The 20,466-nt window shown below is 40.8% G+C and overlaps 3 protein-coding genes and 2 non-coding genes across 9 annotated transcripts; all 5 read left to right on the forward strand.

The window, feature by feature from the left end:
- Positions 1-1,677: 1,677 nt before the first annotated feature.
- Positions 1,678-12,567, forward strand: LOC133024306 (scavenger receptor cysteine-rich type 1 protein M130-like). Of its 4 annotated transcripts, XM_061091367.1 has the most exons (18): positions 1,678-1,779; positions 2,674-2,783; positions 3,942-4,019; positions 4,342-4,368; positions 4,528-4,833; positions 5,238-5,531; positions 5,741-6,055; positions 6,426-6,710; positions 7,000-7,314; positions 7,559-7,858; positions 8,092-8,400; positions 8,599-8,913; positions 9,226-9,534; positions 10,036-10,329; positions 10,707-11,042; positions 11,128-11,235; positions 11,718-11,802; positions 11,878-12,567. In XM_061091367.1, exons 3-18 carry the CDS (start codon positions 3,968-3,970, stop codon positions 12,032-12,034), a joined length of 3,807 nt encoding a protein of 1,268 aa, XP_060947350.1. In that variant the 5' UTR covers positions 1,678-1,779; positions 2,674-2,783; positions 3,942-3,967; the 3' UTR covers positions 12,035-12,567. The 4 variants fall into 4 exon arrangements, with proteins under 4 accessions (XP_060947350.1, XP_060947349.1, XP_060947351.1 ...); XM_061091366.1 differs by lacking the exon at positions 2,674-2,783; XM_061091368.1 differs by lacking the exon at positions 1,678-1,779 and having other exon boundaries at positions 1,944-2,783.
- Positions 12,568-13,265: 698 nt separating this feature from the next.
- On the forward strand, positions 13,266-14,729 carry zgc:153284 (uncharacterized protein LOC751696 homolog). The gene is made up of 3 exons (XM_061091370.1): positions 13,266-13,438; positions 13,660-13,827; positions 14,536-14,729. The coding sequence occupies exons 1-3, from the start codon at positions 13,394-13,396 to the stop codon at positions 14,596-14,598; spliced, it is 276 nt and encodes a 91-aa protein (XP_060947353.1). The 5' UTR covers positions 13,266-13,393; the 3' UTR covers positions 14,599-14,729.
- A 1,277-nt stretch (positions 14,730-16,006) lies between these two features.
- On the forward strand, positions 16,007-19,166 carry rps12 (ribosomal protein S12). Of its 2 annotated transcripts, XM_061091062.1 has the most exons (7): positions 16,007-16,050; positions 16,174-16,220; positions 16,867-16,917; positions 17,316-17,444; positions 17,566-17,668; positions 18,367-18,468; positions 19,079-19,166. In XM_061091062.1, the coding sequence occupies exons 2-7, from the start codon at positions 16,207-16,209 to the stop codon at positions 19,139-19,141; spliced, it is 462 nt and encodes a 153-aa protein (XP_060947045.1). In that variant the 5' UTR covers positions 16,007-16,050; positions 16,174-16,206; the 3' UTR covers positions 19,142-19,166. The 2 variants fall into 2 exon arrangements, with proteins under 2 accessions (XP_060947045.1, XP_060947047.1); XM_061091064.1 differs by lacking the exon at positions 16,867-16,917.
- Positions 17,148-17,223, forward strand: LOC133024972 (small nucleolar RNA SNORD101). The gene has a single exon (XR_009683138.1). It is a non-coding gene; the product is annotated as a small nucleolar RNA SNORD101 (small nucleolar RNA).
- On the forward strand, positions 17,893-17,968 carry LOC133024973 (small nucleolar RNA SNORD101). The gene has a single exon (XR_009683139.1). It is a non-coding gene; the product is annotated as a small nucleolar RNA SNORD101 (small nucleolar RNA).
- Positions 19,167-20,466: the final 1,300 nt, after the last annotated feature.

The raw sequence follows: 20,466 nt of genomic DNA on the forward strand, positions 1-20,466 counted from the left end.
CCACTTCTCTCTCCATGTATTTCCGATGTGTGAGTAATTCGATGAAGAAACATGAGCGAACTAGCGCTCTTCCTCCAGCCCTGTCCTCTGTACCCTGTGTCTTTCTTTAATGTCAACACGTAGCGTTGTCTCTTCATCTCTCCTAATAAATCGTCATGGTCGGGTGCAAACAAGCAGAAAAAACACTCCCACAAACCAATTTTTCCTGAATGTTGTGCCATCTGAAAAGGAGGATTTGCCCTTTTTGATTAACTTCAAGTCCAACAGGACATCGCATTGTTGCCGTAGATCGTGACAGCATTCCTATTTTTTACTATTGCCAGATCATGACTTGAATTTCTTGCAGTTTTTGTGAGAAGATATCAACATTTGTTACACCTCTTTCTGCGACTGTGGCATTTCTTTCTGTTTCATGAGAGCATCACACTCACTGACACCTCACCGTGTGGGTTATTTTGCACAAAAAAGCCAATTAAAATACTTTTGAGTAGTATTTGCCTCAGTTTTTTTGATGTGCGTCTAATTGTTTACACAGTGCTATTTCTTTGCAAATGTATTAGTCCGTCTAAACTGCCGCAAATTAAAAATCGACATCCTGTCGATCTAGGAGGCGGAGATCATGTGTTATTAGCAATAGCATAAATCTATCTGTGGTGACGTTAGCAACACCAACACAATGGTGGCCCTAATGTGCTACTCACAACAAATGGGAAAATTACCACAGCAATTCAAAACACACAACAGCAACAAAACACAAAATACAGTGGATTTATTCAGCGAATATTCAGGCCAAGACTTCGGACTATTTTCTTTAATTGCATGAGTTGAAAGTTTCTCCGCACAAAACACCAACACCGATAGTTTCTAAAGGTGTGACGACATTTTGGCTGATCTATATTAACAACTATCTGCATATAAATGCGGTTAAATTAAAAGGCTGTTAGCCGGTGCACTTTTGTGAATGTGTTCCACTTCTATTGCTCTCGACACGGGCCATTTACCTGCAGTCAACCAGGGTCTGCTCTAATGTGATGTGGTCAAAGTAGAAACAGAAACCAAAAACCCTCTGGACTCAAAATCTTGTCCCTTGCCTACAGTTTCTACAAATTCACATAACGCATCTGTTTTAAGAGAATACAAGACTGACATTTTTTTTCTGATAATTTGATAAATGTCGATCCATAGGTGGCGCACATGTTTACACGTGAAAGCAGCATTTCCTTCCTGTTAAAATGACGGACAGTAAATTCGTCTAATCGGTGACGAGCCCTGGTAACGAACAGCAGGTGCTGTCCTTTTCACTCATAGGTCAATGTCGCTGTGTTTTGTGATTTCATTTGCTTAGTGATTTGCGATGATGTTTTCCCATTTGTTGTTTGGATTTGCGCTTCATGGCTGGTTGACCATAACAAAAAAAGGAAAAAAGGAAGAACTACAAAACTATTACAAAGAGGAAAGTTTCATCTATTCCTGTTTACACTTGCAATTAAACATGTGAGACAGTTCTCTTGTTTGCGACATGATCGTCCTACGGCCCTTGCCCTGTGGTGTAATGTCATTTCCCATCAGACAACCGTGCATATCTTTGTGTCTGTAATGATTTACCCAGACATCAATATGTGTTTAACCCACTGTCCTCTCCAAACCTCAGTGCTCTGTTCTACTAGGGCTCTTCTCAATGTTAGAGCCTCTGTTGTTTTTAAGAGGCGGGCGGGTCGAGTAAGGTTTGAAAAGTAGATTTCTGTCTGACTGAACTGTAAAGCTGGAAGAAGTGGATAAGTAAGTTTCAATTAGCATCTTAAGTGTAACTTAAAGTGTTGATAGACTGGTCCACACAGGTTTTAGTTTATCGTTCGAGTTATGCATGTGGGTACTGTTATACTATGGTATTGTCATTGTTTGTCATGTAAATATCACCATGCTGATTATTTTATGAATGACAACCTCTTTCAATCTTAAAATGGGAGTCATGCATCCTCTTAAAGGTTCAGTGTGTAGGATTTAGTGCTCTCTAGTGGTGAAGTTGCATATCTCAACCAGCTGAGTATATAAAGACTGTACATAGAAATGGATTCTGAGTCCAGAAAGTGAAAACAGTGCAGAAGTGTCTGAAAACTGTATTTGAGTCAAAAGAGACACTAAACCACAGTTCGCATTGGGGCATGGAAACCGTGTGACTTTTAGGCTCCTCCCCTTCATCCTCCATATATGGTTACTTCTTGTTTCAAAACATCCAAAATGGTATTGGCTAAAATACAAAATTTGAGTTCAGCAACCGATGGGCGGACGTCACAGTGGGTAAAAACACAAAAGACTCCGTACATGACCGTAGATATTAAAGGCTCGTTTTAAGGCCTAATTGTCAGTTAATTAAAAAGAAAACAAAGTACATCAGTCAGATGTGAATATATATAGCAGTGAGTATCAAAGACAAACAAGGATTTGCTGTTGAAGTTAATGTGAACACACGGGATCAAGGGAAGTGGCAGATGTGTTTGTTTCTGTGAGGAAGTGGTGATGGGCATCGGAAGCATATTAAGCTGAATAGACAATTCAGTTATGCAACATCATTGAGCCCGGAACATCCAAGACGAACTGAATGAATAATAAAAACTTTCTGAGCAAAACCTTACTCAGAACTTTGCAAGCGGAAGTAATGCTTCATTCCCACAGCCGCTGAGACAACTAGGTGCAGCACAAGAGCTGATGTGTCCAGTTAGTTTGTGAGACAAGAGATCAATGTTACTCTGATGAGCACAAAACTGTCAACTCAGTTTTTTAAGGTAAGAACAAAGTTTTCGTAAATTATGATATGTTAGTGGTTTGGGTCAATTAATAACAATGTTAAGCTTGAAATTTGGTGCATCTATATATGATAGGATCTTATTCCTGATGGAAATTATTGACGATAAAGGCCTGGATTACTTTGCAGGACACTAAGTAATTCTTAAATTTATATTTAAAGCAAAGGGATCACATTGTGAGAACTAAATGTTAGATTTGCATTAATCAGGAGGACCATTTAAGGGCACGCTAGAATTTAATGTTGTTTAATTCTACTGCTTTTTCAGTGTCAAGTCATCTCCATTGTTCTGCAAATCAAAGCTCATATTAACAGTACAATGCCATGCACTGTAATGTGGAGATCATTCTACCTTGATCATTTTTACAGATTGGAAATACAAAAGTGAGGCTTAATTCTGTGAATCCAAAATCTGTTATCAGCCCTGTATGTTTATATGTATTGTATTAAGACTATAGCTTTTTTGAATAGCTTAAAATGAGGAAATGGCTGCAAACCCAACATACAAAGTAACAAAATAATAACCAGGAGTGGGTGAGTGTGTGTGTGTGTGTGTGGGGGGCAGCGTTATGAGTCAGTGGTCAAGTTCACCTCTTGACATTAGCTCATAACAACTCCCCTTTGATCCGTGTTACCCTTTTTGTTTTTCTGCAGCTTATCGTTGTCCGTGAATCACTATTTCTTTAAACCGTTATATGAAAGCTATTGCCTGTGTTATGTTCAACGTAGAAGTTATTTCCTGATGAATATGTGTGTATGTCTCCAAATGTAGATATTGTGTAAAAACTAAATGAAATCTCCTTCTGATCCTCCGCCTTTAATGATTGATCAAAATGTCAACAAGCATCCAGTTTGCAGTCCAAGTCCAGGCAGTTCTCTCTTTATTCAATTACTGGAAGTGTACATGGGGACTTCTATCCACTGGAAGTTTCAAATGTGATTTATTTTTTAATTGTGAGTTCGTTTGTAAGAGCTGCCAACACTGGTTATACATATATTTTTTAAGGTAAGGCTTGTTTCTTGATTGAGTTAAAGAAAAAGTTATGTTTTTGCTATATACTAAAAAAAGGTCATACAATACGACACACATTTAACAATATTTTTTTATTTTTTCATTTTTTTAATACTGCCATGACAGCATTTGATCTACTCCGAAGACACAAAATGGTCCTCATTTCCACTGACAAGCTCCATTTTGTTCTTTTTTTGTCCATGGGTAAGTCTTTAACCCGTTAATCTGTTGTAGGGTTGTTTGGTGGGTTGCGTACATTCAAAACCACGAGACAGATAAACAGAAGTGAAAGTCGGAGAATCTGTATGAGATGATTTTTTTCCCTCTCTGATCCCTGTGTAAAACATTGATGTTGAACCATTATGAGTCACTTGTTTCGTGCCATTTTGAAAATGAAATTGTGAATCTCACAAGCGCTCCTCCTGAGATTTATGGCAGACTACAGCACTGACTGTTATGTAGGATATTTAGAGCATAATACTACTTCAAATGTCAGTGACTGTCTATGTCTGTATTTCTACTGTAGCTCTCCTGAGTCGTCTGCCACTTACAGGTCAGTCAGTTTAATTATGTCAAGCCTTAAAACCCTCGTCATATTGTTTAGATGTGTATATTTCTGCACCACGGTAGAATAAATTTGCCCTTTTGATGTTTTTAAAGTCATGATGAGGCCGCCTCTGTTTTTTTGTGCTTTAATATTTCTGATTTCCAGAATGTGGTCTAATTAGGCTGGTCGGGCCCTCACGCTGCTCAGGCAGACTGGAGGTCTTCCACGAAGACAAATGGGGAACAGTGTGCGACGATCACTGGAAAATTGCCAATGCTGTCGTGGTGTGTCGAGAGTTAGATTGTGGGACGGCTCTTGAGGCCAAAAAAGGCGCCTTCTTCGGAGAGGGGAAGGATGAAATTTGGTTGGATGATGTGCAGTGCGTCGGCCATGAGAGTTCCATCCTAAAATGCACCCACAGACGGAGAAGTAACTGTGGCCACAATGAAGACGTTGGGATTGTCTGCTCAGGTGAGACTAAGTCCATTGGTGCATCTCAGTAATGTTTGCTTCACTTGATCCATTTTTACTTTATCGAACAAAACATTTTTAAAATGTACAAAAGCAATAGTTGGAAAAGCTGAAAAGACTGAAGACTCTCGTGTCTATTTTATACAAACTAAAACACAAACTAAATACTGTGTAAGTATGGAAGACCAATGCTGCCAGTGAAAGAAAGCAAATGATTCTAAATCAAAACTAAGAGATAAAAAAAAAAAATGATGAGATGGTAAGCCGCAAAATTGTAAAATATAAAGTCATAATCATGAGATAGTAAGCCAAAAATTAAAAAGTCAAAATTAAGAGATACTAAATTGTAAATTGTAATTGTAAATATGGAATCTTTGCATTTTCTGACCACATTGTTTTCGCAGATAATGTGAGGGTGTTGAACGGAAGCAATCGTTGTAACGGCAGAGTGGAGGTCCACCATGATGGACACTGGAGTCGAGTGTGCAGCAGTGACTGGGGCAGGAACGAAGCTGACACTCTGTGCAGAGAGTTAAACTGCGGAGTTCCTATCACTCCATCTGTAGTGCCGCATTTTGAAGACGCTCATGACAGGAGTGGCGTCAAAACCTCCTGCTTGGGAAATGAGAGCAGTATTGCACAGTGCGGACTTCAAGAACTCAAGGGAGCCTGTGAAGATGCTGCTGTTTTATGTTCAGGTAAGTTATACTTGTGTTCAGACTATCCATCCACCAGACCCAGACAAACAACGGACAACCCACACTCACATTCATACGTATAGGGAGAGTTGGAGCCGCCAATTCTGACCTGCCTGCCTTTTGACTGTGGGAGGGAATCGGTGGCACAACGAAAAAACTTCTGTGGTGAAATCTAACACCCTGACTTTTTTTCCCACCCACCCTAACAGACAGTAAACCAATTCGACTGATGAATGGGACTCATAGGTGCTCTGGTCGAGTGGAAGTCTTCCATGACGGCCAGTGGGGAACAGTTTGCGATGACAGATGGGGGATAAACGAGGCCTTCGTTGTATGCCGAGAGATGGGCTGTGGCAATCCCCTCGGGGTCAGGTACAAGGCGTTCTACGGGACTGGCCCCGATCCGATATGGATGGACGATGTTGAGTGCAACGGTCGTGAGAAGTCGCTCTCTGAGTGCACTCACAAACAATTTGGAGACAACGACTGCTCCCACAGTGAAGATGCTGGTGTTGAATGCTTAGGTAACACAATATTCAGAACACAGGTGACGCCCCAATTTTGAATGATAAAGGGAAATAATAGGTTGTACCTCCCGTGCCTTAAATTGATGCTGAAATGGAAGTCCGAGAGATATTCCTTTATTTACAAATTCCAAAGGTGATAGATAGCCATTTCTGGAAAATGTGAATGCTAGTTTTCCTATGCCAAGATGTATGCTTGTAAACATATATAGCAGTAATATAATGTCTAAACTAAACAGTACAGTCTGTTCTCTTTGCCACAAAGCCTATGATCCCAAAAAGCAACTGAAAATGTACCATTGCTTAAACAACTTTTTTCCCCCTAACATTTCATATATAATACTTCTTCCTTTATCAACTTACTTTCTAGAGAATCTCAGATTGGTCGATGGGACGGACCAATGCTCCGGCCGAGTGGAGGTCTTCCACAGTGGCCGATGGGGGCCAATTTGTAATAATGACTGGGGCGTTAGAGAAGCTACGCTGGTGTGCAAGGAAGTTCAGTGTGGGGCTCCCAAAAAATCCCAAGAAGACAATTTTGGTCAGAGTGGAATGAGAGGGTTCACAAGTTCATGCTCTGGAAATGTGAGCTCTATCGGCCAGTGCAACCTTCGTGAGTCGGGGACATGTGATGGTGTTTCTCTGTCATGCGCAGGTAAGACACAATAAATAGAGATATGTGGCAGCACTGCACTAGAATAGCAAAGGTCGTATGGTAATTGAAAGATTGGAAAATGTGCCATTCATTTTGGCAATATTCGGTATATCAGGTTTAGTAAACACTTCTGTCATTTCTTGATAATACAAATGTGGCAAAATATTTATGGGAGAAATTTAAAGTTGTTGTGCTGCAAACTCCCAATAATTTCAGCAAGGTAAACCACAATATTTAATATGTGAGTTGAAGTTGTGAATATTTTTAACATGAGCGAACCCCTCCTCAGGTAGCGGACAATACAGGCTTGTCAATGGCACTAACCGATGCTCTGGCAGAGTTGAGATTCTGCAAAATGGCGCGTGGGGAACAGTGTGCGATGACGAGTGGGACCTCAGAAATGCTCAGGTGGTGTGCAGAGCCATGGACTGCGGAACAGCTCTGGCCCCCAAAGCTAGTGCCTACTTTGGTCCAGGCCATGGAGAAATCTGGCTGGATGATGTCAAGTGCATTGGGAATGAGACGTCCCTTTTCCACTGTCAACATGCCAGCGTAGGAGACAATAACTGTGGCCATGAGGAAGATGCTGGTGTGATTTGTTCAGGTATCGTCTCTCGTTATTATTCCACTGTGTTGTTCACACAGTTACTTCCTTTCACACGGTGACCTTGATTTATCTGTCACTTTTTAAACCTCAGATGAATATTTTGTTGATTACTGTTAAGGATTTCACAGCTATATCACATGTATTTCCATTACAGTGTTTGTACAGTGTGAATCCACATTGCTTTCCAATGTGTCCAAATACCAAATGACTAATTGCTGATTCTCTCTGCATTGCTTCACAGCTACCATTAGACTGATCAATGGGACTGACCAGTGCTCAGGCAGGGTGGAGTTCAGCCATGGTGACCATTGGGCTCCAGCATATAACCTTAACTGGGGAATGAATGAAGCTACAGTGGTGTGCAGAGAGATGAATTGTGGAGATCCTGTCAGGGCCACGGGGTCATTTGGTCAAGGCACCGATATGAGAGGATATAAGATCAGCTGTGGTGGTCTAGAGAGCTCTATCACACAGTGCACGCAGAGACAATATGTCAGGACGAGCTACGATAGCGTTGAAGAGGCAGCTGTCCAATGTACAGGTGAGACTTGAGGTGGAACTGAAAATTCTGTTTTGGGTTAACAGAGAATCAAGCAATTTTACAAACTATGTTACCTTTCAAAGAGACCAAGATCATGCATGTACTCCAAATGGTTCAAGAACAGCTTTCAATTTACTTTCGGTACTCCTCAGACAGGCATTTTAGGCGAATCTCACCTATCAACACATAGAGTTGGACCGAAGGCACATTAATATAAAAACTCTCCTTTCCAGGCAGTGTCAAATTGACCGGTGGGACCACTCGTTGTGTTGGAAAAGTGGAATTTTTCTACAAAGGCCAGTGGGGGACTGTGTGTGGTCAGTCTTGGGACACGGTTGATGCTGCAGTGGTGTGCAGGCAGCTGGACTGTGGCGGGGTTCATAAGATTTCCACCTTCACTGAATATGGACACAGCACTGGACACACCTGGACCGATCAAATTGGATGCAATGGACAGGAGTCTACCCTGAATCAGTGCACACAAACCCCATTTCCGCACAAATCCTGCAACATCACCTCAGTTGCCGGTGTTGTATGCACAGGTAAGACTAAGCATTTACAATAAAATGACCTGAATCACTCTTCAAGGACCATTAATGACCTCTGAGGCAAAGCACACATGTTTTACAAAGCTCTCAGTATGACATTTAGTTTCCTTCTCTGACTTCATAACTGTTTAGTCCATCATAGAGTGCAAAAGAAAAAAAAATTACACTATTTTAATATGTTTGACTTCACAGGAAGTTTGGAGGTCCGGTTGGCCAACTCCAAGGACCAGTGCTCTGGCAGAGTAGAGGTCCGTCACGGGACCGTGTGGCAAACCGTGTGCGACGCAGACTGGACCCTGAGTAAAGCCGAGGTGGTGTGTGGGCTGCTGGAGTGCGGACGTGCCGTGAACATATACGGTGCCGCCCATTTTGGCCAAGGTGGAGGACCAGTAGTGGAGGCCAGCGATGTGTGTTTTGACAATGTGACATATCTTCGGCAGTGCTCAAACAACGGTTTCAGAGCATCAACATGTGGGCATGATCATGATGCTGGCGTTAGTTGTGCAGGTAGGTTTTCAATATCCTCACATGCAGTTGGAAAATTGATCCCAGGTAAAGACAAGGGAGCGGGGAATTATGTTATTTACTTTTTCTCAATAAATAAAAAAAATATTGTTGCTACTCACACACATCCATAGGTTGAATTTGGAACTATAGCCAAGGGGTCGTTGTAGTGGGACAGTGTATAATATGCATTTACCTTGAGTGTCTTTAGGTGTATGGATGCACTCACATAAAAATCCAAATATTCAGTCAGAATTGTATGTAAAGTATGTCTCAAGGATTTTCTTGTCTCTCCATTTCTGTTTTCATATGCAGCACCGATTCGTCTGGTCGGTGGCTCTGGTGAATGCTCGGGTCGAGTAGAGGTTCTCTATAAAGCCGAATGGGGAACAGTGTGTGATGATGAATGGGAACTGCCCAATGCCGATGTGGTGTGTCGACAGCTTGGCTGCGGTCATGCAATTTCTGGTCCAGGAAGTGCTCACTTCGGTAGAGGCTCTGGTCCAATATGGTTGGATAACGTGGAGTGTACAGGCACAGAGACGGCTCTGACACACTGTACACATCATGGGTTTGGAGAAAATAACTGTGGGCACGGTGAAGATGCTGGTGTCATATGTTTAGGTAAGAGGGTCATTGTACAGCTGCTTTGGCTGTGAGTATAGACTCTATATAAAAGTGCACAACTTGAAATCACCCAAAAGTGAAGCCTAAACATCTCAGTCACCCCCTGGTGGTTGGCTGCAGTATAGGTCATAAATCCTGCCTCGTCCTTGTTACCATAAAAGAAATTCAAAAGTCATGCCAAACTTAATTTTTCCAAAGACGCTTTCTGTCATTTTACGTAGTTCTTATCTCACTAATGTTTCTGGTATGTTTGGTTTAATTAGTTATTTGAGGATATAAGCACAGGGTGAAATATCATGATGGCAGCTGAGAGTGACTCTCGATTGGTTGACCACATGTATAGAGTGCAGACTCTCTCTCCAAATGTCATCACCACTGCAAGATATTTTGGCTTCATTATTGTACAGTGGGAGGAAGTGGAGATACGCGGCATTCATATTTATATCCAGTCATTTGTTAAGACACACCAAACTAATTACAATTTATTATCAATTTCAGGTTCTCTACAGAAACCCCAGATCTCCATAAGTCCTCGGTCAGAGGTAAGCTGGGGTGACAGAGTCGAAATCACCTGCACGATCGTAACAGAGCACATGGGTGGGACATTCATCCTGAAGACGATTCAAGGATCGTTTAAAATGGAAAGATTCTCAGAAAATGAAGCGGCAACCTTTGCCTTCCCCGCTGTGGAATTCAGCCAGAAGGGGTCATACTTCTGTGAATATCAGAAGAAACTGGTCGGTCAAGTCATCTATTATCCTCAAGGAACTACTGCAGAGCTCTCTGTTACCGGTCAGTAATTTTTCCCTCTGAACATTATTCTTTGAAGTAGGGCTGCCAGTTTTTCCAGTTTCAGCGAATAGGACGTAGCGTCCTCCATTTTCCTGCAAAACAATGTGACATTACTGGTTTGCTTAACTGACAGCTCAAGACGGCATTCAGCAGGTCAAGCTGACAATGATCGCCCTCTGCTGGATCAGGAGACAAACTGCTTCAGTCGTTTCGATTTGCTTAGGGAATGAATATTTTGAATTGGAACGGCTCATTACAGGCTAAATATTATACCACCCCACCCCCCCCCCCCACCCCAAATAAAAATTTACAGCCCTATAGTGTGATATGTGTGTAATGTATGTCTGAGGTTGTAAAAATGTGTCTCTGTTCTTTAGTGAAACTGGAGACCCCTTCCATCTCGCTGACTTCCCCTCACGCGATGGTGATCTACAGCCCTGTCAAAATATCAGTCAACCAAGGCAGCGACATCTCCATCACTTGCTCTGTTCATTCCAAATATCCCGAAGGTGTCTTTTACCTGGCAAGGTCCAACGGGAATGCCACTGAGATGAAGCCAGCATTTGGACACTCTGTCTTCTACCTGGCATACTTTGAATTTCCCGCAATAGATTTTATAAACCAAGGAGACTATAGCTGTGTCTACGCTGTTAACCTCTCGTCTATTTCCTTCATTTCCACGCCATCAAAGTCCCTTCAAGTTACTGTTCTTGGTAAGAATTTACTGGTGTTTAAAGAGCAACTGGAGCCATGTTTCTGCTTAGCTATCAAGACTTAATGATCCATTACTGCCTACAGCATCTTCATCATCATCGGTTGTCACAGGAGTTGCGGTCAGTCTAGTGGTGTTGCTAATTATGCTGGTTGTAGGCTACCTGGTCTGGAGAAGGAGATGGCGCGGAGCTGGTAAGAGGCAAACTTTTATATCGAAAAACTACTGCAAGACCACCTTTGTTTTGATGTGTGTATACCTTGTTTAAAGCTGCAACAATCAATGTTTTCAATCCCAAAAATGGAAAAAAAAATATCTGATGTCAAACACCATGATTAGTTTAATTCAGTTGAGCTCTATGGAGCTTTTACTGTGGCTGTTTCAGTCAAATCATCTTGATTGCCCCCTGGTGGCTGGTTGCAGTATGAATCAGGAACATCGCCTTCACCTTGTTAGCAGATGGGACATGGGCCACAGCACAAGTCTATACACCAATGTATTTTTCCCCTGATACATGGTTTATGTATGCCCCTGTATTTGTGTTTCTGATAGGTTTGGTTTTAATGGCTTATTTGATGCTATCAAATGGGCCCAAAAAATCTATGTATTCTGTATTTAATTCATGTCAAACCAGATTGACTGCCTGTGTCATGTTGATGTTACACTCCCTTTTCAGGCACCACGGTTCAGTTTAGTAACAGGTTTGGCGGAGCGATAAAACAAGATGCAGATGACAGAAGCAACGGAGCACTCAGTGGCAGGTGAGGAAAGTTCCAAAACAAACACAGGCGGCTTCATTTTATTTGAGATCTAACAACCATCTCTGTCTCTGCCAGGGGCCACAACACCCTGGTGAATGATGGACCTGCTGCACGCGCTCACGGCTCGGAGGACAAGAGTGTGGATGGGGATTTTGATAACTCTGTGGAAAAAGTCCCTGAAGACCTGGCTGGGAGAGTGTGTTACGAGCTCGAACCACTCGTCAGCTCATGATAACAAAATGACTCGAGGGGAAACCTGCGTCGTGTGGTTTCGATAGATTTGAACACACAACGTCGTTCTAAAAAAAAGCAGTGTTACTCTGTGCAGGTTGCACTTCTGTTGCACCTGTATCCAGAGCTAGCAGTGATGTTACAGTGTACTGATACACGCTGGGGTACACGTCTACATCACAGCAGCAAAATTTAGATGTTTTTCAGAAAAAGAAACAATCAGCTGGTGTTATGTTGCTCTTACAGTCAGACCATAGGAACATTAAGGTTAATTATGTTTTTAATCCTCATTTTACTATTACAAATTATTTAGAAATGTACCAACTTCATATTTTCTCAAATAAATGCTTTCTTCTTCAAATGTAGTTTCCCTATAATACATATTTTCATCTTGTTGAAGCGATTTTAATTTTTCCGGTAGATGCTGCCAATCACAAATCAGTTTCATGTCTTTTTCACTGCAGGGAAATTCTCCCTCTGTATTATTATTTGTTTTTGTGTAGATGCTGATCAATAAATGTAATTTTCTTGCAACACTTTCTCCTTTTCATTTGCAGAGTTTTTGATTCAGGTCACACACGACGATAGGAAACACTGAACAACGAAGAATGTGTTTATTATTTTTTACCCTAAGGTATAGGGTGAAATATTGTAAACATTCCAAATATTTTGGATATTCCAAATATCAAAAAGCTACAACTTAAAGTATACATCTTCTCGGAAAAATGTAAGACATTATTAGACTTATTAAGGCAATATAACAATATTCTTCAGACATGTATTTTGAAAAAATGTCCTCCCTTTATTGAATTCCTGTTTTGTGGAGTGCACTGTTGTTGTTGTTGTTGTTGTTGTAGTTTGTTATGTCCTGTCAGTTCTATAATAAAAATTGTTGATCACGAAAAAAGTAACAGTGAGCCAGTATGAACAATTTTATCATCCACATGCATTTTCCTCATGTTCTGAAATGCCAGTCATTATAAAGGTTAATGTAGTGGAGAGAGAAGATCATTTATTTGCGACACTAAAGAAGAACAAACAGGATATCGTCACATCAAATACAAAGTCAGTAAACTACTTCCCACCACTTGTATGTGAATGTCTGTAATTTCACAACCGTTGCAGTTTGACAGGCTGCGACTGGAATGGTAGATCAGACCAGTGGGCGTGCCCAATGCAGACAGGTAGGCCGTGTCCAAACCTGCTTACCATGTCTGCGGCTGCCTCAGCAAACCAGCAACACATACCTACACTAGAACATTCTCCGTCTGTCTCCTCTTCTCGCTGCACCTCTCTCTGACTGTGTCTCTTTACGAACCCGTTCTGTCGACATTTAGGTGTTACTGTTCAATTAGTAGATATGCCTGTCAAAGTGTTCATTACCAGCGTGAGCAGCAACCTGAAGGTACAGTAACTTGCTCCCTTCTTTTACTTGAGGCCATATACTTGAGACATTAAGCAAAATCTCATGAGGAATGTTGAACATCATATCCTTTGTTAATCTGTGTGCACCTTTTGTTTCTGCTCATTGTGACTGGTCGTAATTGCTCGACAGCATGGTTTGAATGTGTACGTCAAGGTGATATGCATGAATTTAACACTGATTAAACAAACTGTTTTCTCCAGATAAAGAAAGATCAGCAGAAAATCGAAATGACCCTGGACTCCCTGAAGATCCCTTATACCAATGTTGACATTGCTCAGAATGTGGAAGATAAGGATGAAATGAGAAGGATTGCAGGGGACCCGACTGCACTGCCACCCCAAATATGCAATGGTGACACCTACTGCGGAGTAAGTCTCCGACAATAACAATCATTCACACGCTCTCTGCATGTGTGACACGGGGAAAAACACCCTGTGGTAGGCTAGGGCGTAGACACGGAAAATTAATTATTATTCACAGTACATTATGCGACCTATAGGCTTGCACACACATTCACACATACACACACACACACACACACACACACACACACACACACACACACACACACACACACAACCACACACACACAAACACACACACACACACACTGTTCATTGCCACAGTCTCACTATAACCACTAGGCCTTCATCTAATACTAAGCCTTATCATCCCATCAACTCAACTAACTAACTAACTCTCTAACTAACTAACTTTAGCACTGTGTTTTGACGTACAATCAACATTTGGCTCAGACTTTGGAAAAGTTGCTCTGGGTTTTCTTCTAGCGCCACCTAGAGGTTGACTGTTCTTGTTCAAAGACAAATACCTTGATAGTTATTTTATGGACTGAGCCAACACCCAGTAGCCTACAGACATTCATCAACAAGGCCTCCACAGCGTTGTGTCACTCATTATTTGGTTGGTAGATCTTGTTGAGCTGGTCATTTCAAGAGAAGCTAACAAGCCTATAAAGTGTGGCCACCCCTGCTCTATAACATATTAGAAATATCTACAGATTAACTATTTCTCTCTCTTCTCCTCTCTCTGTCCCACCCTCTTGTTCTTTCTCTCAGGACTTCAAAGCTTTTGAAGAAGCAGTGGAGATGGAAGAACTACCTAAATTTCTTAAACTGTGACGGTGAAAAACTTGACCCGTTAAGTCATACATTCACATTTATATGAGGACAGATGTTGTGTTTGGTCTGCACTATAAGTGCAAGAATATGTTAATGAAAAATTGATTTTTAATTTGGTTGATTAAACTAAATCTCGGAATCTGCCTTTGTCTTTTCTTATTTTTGTGAAAGTTTGGTGTCTATCTACATGTTTAACAGAGAGGAGGTCAGCAAAACCTTTAAAATGTTATATTCTAGACTAGTAATGCAGTCATGTAAATACATTACCTCAGAAATAATAAGGTCAGTTACAGACTCAACATGGAGCTTGATTATCAGAACATGAATATTGCACCACACACATATGAAAGGTTTCTCCAAACAATTAAATCTCATGGAACGTTTTTTATGATATGTTAAGAAAAGTAATGCACATATTTTCGCGTATAATCCTGTGAAACCTGAGATCATATTCTTGGAGGAAAAATGTCATATTTTAAGAAAGTCTCTGAATTAAAAAAAGTTCTGATGATTTATGGTGATTTACGGACTAAAATAAAATAAAATATAATACCGGTGTAGTCATACTATTACGATACAATAATAAGCATTTATCAAAGTACTTAAAAAAGCACAAGTACTTTAGATGAAATACAGCATTCTTATTATGACTATTTATTTGTTTTGTAAATGTATTGTGTGCCACAGTGTTATTGTAATTTGTATGTTTGTGTTTTAAGATGACAAAAAATACACAAAAACCCATCGACCGTCCGAGACGCTCCTGTATCAGTTACAGTTTCAAATGTATATTGATAGATAAAACAAAAGGTTAATAGTGGGTAGATCTATTAAGCTCCTGTAGTCTGTTGTTGTGAAATAAATTAAGTGAATAAAGTTAGTTTCATCCCTATGAAGCAAAATATTGCAGCACTATTGTACACTTTAGATGTTCATAATTTAGCCAAAAATGTGTGTATGTTTGTTTGACTTTATTTGTTAACAAAAATATTACAGGGGGAGGTCAACAAAAAGTATTTTGCCTATAAGGAGGAAAAGACAGATTGTGAAGTGTGAGTCTTGTCAATCAATCAATCAAAAAAATTTTTATAGCTATAGCCCATATTCACAAATCACAATTTGTCTCATAGGGCTTTAACATGGTGTGACATCCTCTGTCCTCACCCCTCAACAAGAGTAAGGAAAAACTACTAAAAACCCTTTTAACAGGGTAAAAAATACGTAGAAACCTCAGAGAGAGCCACAGGTGAGGGATTCCTCTCCCAGGACGGGCAGAAGTGCAATAGATGTGAGTGATCGACCTCACCTCACCCACACTTTATCAAGCAAACTCTGCACAACCAAGCAAACCGGATCAGGCAGCGCGCCGGACGCCACCAGGGGCCTGCTGCCGATAAAGCAATGTCGCGCCCCGATGACGTCCTCTTTACCAGCTGCCCAGAGGAGGATCGGGTGCGTTTCCTTTTCAGCGGCTCAATCCGCCGGATTAATCAAACATCTCCGTGTTTAAAGTCATCGCGGTGACACGTACGACATGAATAATGACTCTCCTCTCTCCTCTGTTCTTCATTGCAGAACTTTTAGTCCCCCATCCATCGATATTCTACTATGGCCGAGGAAGGGTGAGCATGACGCCCAATGTCCGCCATAATGTTTTAATGTGACCCAGATACTCGGCAGGGAAACTGTGTAAAGTGTACTTCACGCTGTCTATGACCTTGGCTTGATTGTTTGTGTGAAGTTTCAGTTATTTATCTGTGAACCTGCGCAACTTCATCTCAAGTGAGCTAAGTGGCTAGCCTAGCTGCAGGCTGATTGTTGTAGCTAGCATCTCAGTGCACATGTGAGCGGTTCATCTGTCACACGCATCTACACACAGGCTAATGCTGTGGAGTTAAGCTCTTGTTCGCTTGTTAGTTTGTTAACATCAAGAGAAGTGGCCTCAAATGCGTCATTTCACTCCTAAAGTCAATGTTAACTAAAGTTTAGAAAGACTCAGAGGGAAGAGTATCTGATGTTACCTTTTTGAATAAAGTGTGAATGTAGCACGGGCGAAGCATAGATGCATGCTTGCGAATTTAATGATATGAAACTGCATCTTGTAGATTTTCGTTAAAGTCATGGCAGGTGTAGCTTCATTAAATCTGACTTGTTATTGTGTTTATCACTGTCTGCTAATCCTCATTGTGTGTGATTATGAGTGTTTGGGTGTTTTTGCATAGTTGCCTGGTCGTGTATTGCCCAAAGTCAATGTGAGTGTAATTGCAGGTTACCGAGGGAGTTTGAGGTACCTGGAGGTAGTGACCTTCCAGGGAAAGGGTAAAACAAGATATTCCAAAATAAACATGTATAAATGGCTAATTGGGGATCATTTAAAACTATTGAATGTTTTGTGTTGATAAAGAGGCCCAGTTGTCGTCAGAAATATTGTTTAGTGTTGCTTTGTTTACTGATGTAAAGCAAGAATGAAACTTCTTCCTTAAGAATATAAATTTAAGTTTAAATTTGAAAGTTAATTCCCAACCTGTCCCCCAAATGAGCTTTCTGTCGCTTGAATGATGACTTTACATTCTTTGTCGGATACCCCTTCACTCTTCAATGAGTGAGAACCCCAGTCTGACGCGCTGGAAGCTCAAATGAAATGTACGCTTGAATTCACGTTGCCATTTTCTGTCAAATAAGCTGTTTCATCTTTTGTCCTCAACCCTTTTCCATAGCGTTGCCGTTGCCGCTGTCGCTGGAGGTGTGATGGATGTTAACACCGCTCTCCCTGAAGTGCTCAAGACCGCACTAATCCACGATGGCCTTGCCCGTGGTATCCGTGAAGCCGCCAAGGCTCTGGATAAGTACGTATTTTAACGTTCTTTCACTGCCATTGTTACCCAATTTTCGTCTGAGATGTGCCTTAACATTCTTTTCCCCCAAAAACCTTGTATAGCCCTTGAATTAACGATCCTTGTCCCGCAGGCGTCAGGCCCATCTGTGCGTCCTTGCTGCAAACTGCGACGAGCCCATGTACGTCAAGCTGGTGGAGGCCCTCTGCGCCGAGCATCAGATCAACCTGATCAAGGTAAACCGCTTCCTGGATCTGGGCATTGCACCAGTCTGTGTTAGCAAAAATCCTTAGACATGACTTAATATTTTGGAATAGCTGTGAACTCGCACTGGAGTTGAAGGAGTCGTGCAATGTGTAGCCAACAGTAAAGCAAGAATGAAATCTCTTCCTTAAAAATACAAATTTAAGTTTACATTTTAAGTTATTTTCCAAACTGTCCCCCAAATGAGCTTTCTGTTGCTTGAATGATGACTTTACATTCTTTGTCGGATACCCCTTCACTCTTCAATGAGTGAGAACCCCAGTCTGACGCGTTGGAAGCTCAAATTAAATATACGCTTGAATTCACGTTGCCATTTTCTAAGTCAAATAAGCGGTAAACATCTTCCTGGATCTGGGCATTGCACCAGTCTCTGTTAACAAAAATCCTTAGACATGACTTAATATTTCCGAATAGCTGTGAACTCGCACTGGAGTTGAAGGAGTCGTGCAATGTGTAGCCAACAGTCCTCGCATGGCTACCCTCTAATTTCACTGAAACAAACTGAGTAGGAAAGCATTGCACTATATTTATCCTATCACACATGGGATTATTGAGCAATATCATGTTAATGTTTAGAAAAAGATGGTTCATCTATTACTTTTCCCAGGTTATCAACTCATTCCAATGACGTTAAGCAGAAGTCTAAATTGTCATTTATCTTAATTTTAAGGTTGATGACAACAAGAAGCTCGGCGAGTGGGTCGGTCTGTGCAAGATCGACCGTGAGGGCAAACCCCGCAAGGTGGTGGGCTGCAGCTGCGTCGTGGTCAAGGTAAATTAAGCGCTTTTTTAAATGTTTTCTATACTTTTTTTTTCTTTTATATGTAACCAGTCCAAACTTGCTGTTAAATAGATTAGACCTTATTTGCCAGACAAGTCCAGGTGCTCGGCCTTGTGCCATGCAGCTGTTTTTAACTCCTGGCTATATGAAGGCCCGGGTACGAGCCCCTTCATCTCTCTGTGGTGTCTGGGGTCCCTGAAGATGGCTACATGCACAACATGGCAACCCTTGCCATTATTTAATACTAGGGCTTCCTGTGACTAACCTTTTATAATCCACATAACATTGCTTTGGAGTCTGTACTTCTAGAAAGTAATTGAGGAAAACATCAATGAATTTGAATGGTTCAGTAATTAAAACATGCTGTGGTACTGACACAATGTCCAACAAGTTTCAAATTAAAGAACATGAGAACATCCTGTTTGAGGATAATTGTGTTTATACTATGAACTGATTTGAATTAGTGTTTCCATGTGAATCAGTCTGACACCAGTGTTGCGTTAGAATATGTTTTTACATTCATATGTCTTTAATGTTTTTCAAAGATGTGAGTAAGTTGTGTGCACGGTTGTAACAATCCATTCTTTGTGTCTGTCTTCAGGACTATGGCAAGGAGTCTCAAGCCAAGGATGTGATTGAAGAATACTTCAAAGCCAAGAAATGAGCCGTTAATAAACGTTTGAAACGAAGCTGTTGTCTCGGTGTCCTTTTTATAAATCATTTTACATATTAAACTGACCAATAAGACATTGGTCAAACTAAAGTAATTGACTGGTCTCATGTCTATATGTTATATGGTTTGTTGTCTTTTTATTTTGTAAAGTCAGTCTACTGGATAGATGTTGCCTGCCAGGTCACAAGAATGTCAGTGCTCCGATGACGGCGTCATTGGTGTATGTGACAATAAACTTTGATTTGATGGAGATCCCATCACAAGTGGCCGGTGCCCAGTTGGTCTGTTCTCACCTAAATGTGTCTCCTGGTATCATTTGTGTATCGGATCTCGTCGCTGCTTGATGCTTAAAACGTGTTTGATTCAAAGCCGTCATTTACACCTGTTACTGCTGGAGGTGATGGCTCTTTCAAGTTGAATTTGGGTCTCATGAACACTTGGATGAAACTACAGGAGCAGTATGGCGGTTTTTAGTTTGAAGTCAACAGTTAATTCAATTGTATTGGATTTTTCTGCAACTCTTGTTTTCCCCCTAACTATCCCTGTCAAGTTTCAGGAGGTTTTACTGTATAATTTCTCAGAACTAAGGGTAAATTTGGCTACATTTCTATTATGGCAATTATTACTTTCCCATATTCTAAAAAAAAATATGTAAATCCTTGAGGTGACAGATTTCACCTCACTCTTGTTCATAGTGACCCCACACACACACTGTATGTAACGGTGAAGTTGGCTACATTTTTATTATAGCACTCATTACTTGCCAATTTTTATTTAAATATCCTAAAGAGGTGACACACTTATTTCACATCACTCTTGGTGACTCCCACTGTCATGTTTCATAAGAGTTAACTGTAGAATCTCTGAAAAAAGTATAAGCAAAGTTGGCTACATTTTTTTATTATAGCACGTATCACTTGTTCATATTAAATATATATATATAGTTAAAATCCTTGAGATCCTTGACAGAAAAAGGAGCGTCTGGCTTCGGGTCTGGGTGTGTTTCATGTGGGATCTCACAAAAACATGATTGTGTGCAGAGGATTGTGTGTTTACAGTAATTAGAAAAACGCACTGGATTCAGCATTATGCAGTACTGCATCAGTGTTGGATTTCATTAGGGAAGACAAGATGCATATAGATCATTTGGATAACGTTTCTCCTTTATATCTACATACATAGACATTTGTGAATAAAGAAAAGACATTCAAACACATTAAGGCACAACACATCATTACGCACATTCTCAGTTTCTCAAAAAAGGAAAAATTACAAAAAATCCAGAGGCAAAAAAAAAACAAGACCCCAAAACATAG

The sequence above is a fragment of the Limanda limanda genome, chromosome 18 (genome assembly GCF_963576545.1).
Source record: "Limanda limanda chromosome 18, fLimLim1.1, whole genome shotgun sequence".
NCBI lineage: Eukaryota > Metazoa > Chordata > Actinopteri > Pleuronectiformes > Pleuronectidae > Limanda > Limanda limanda.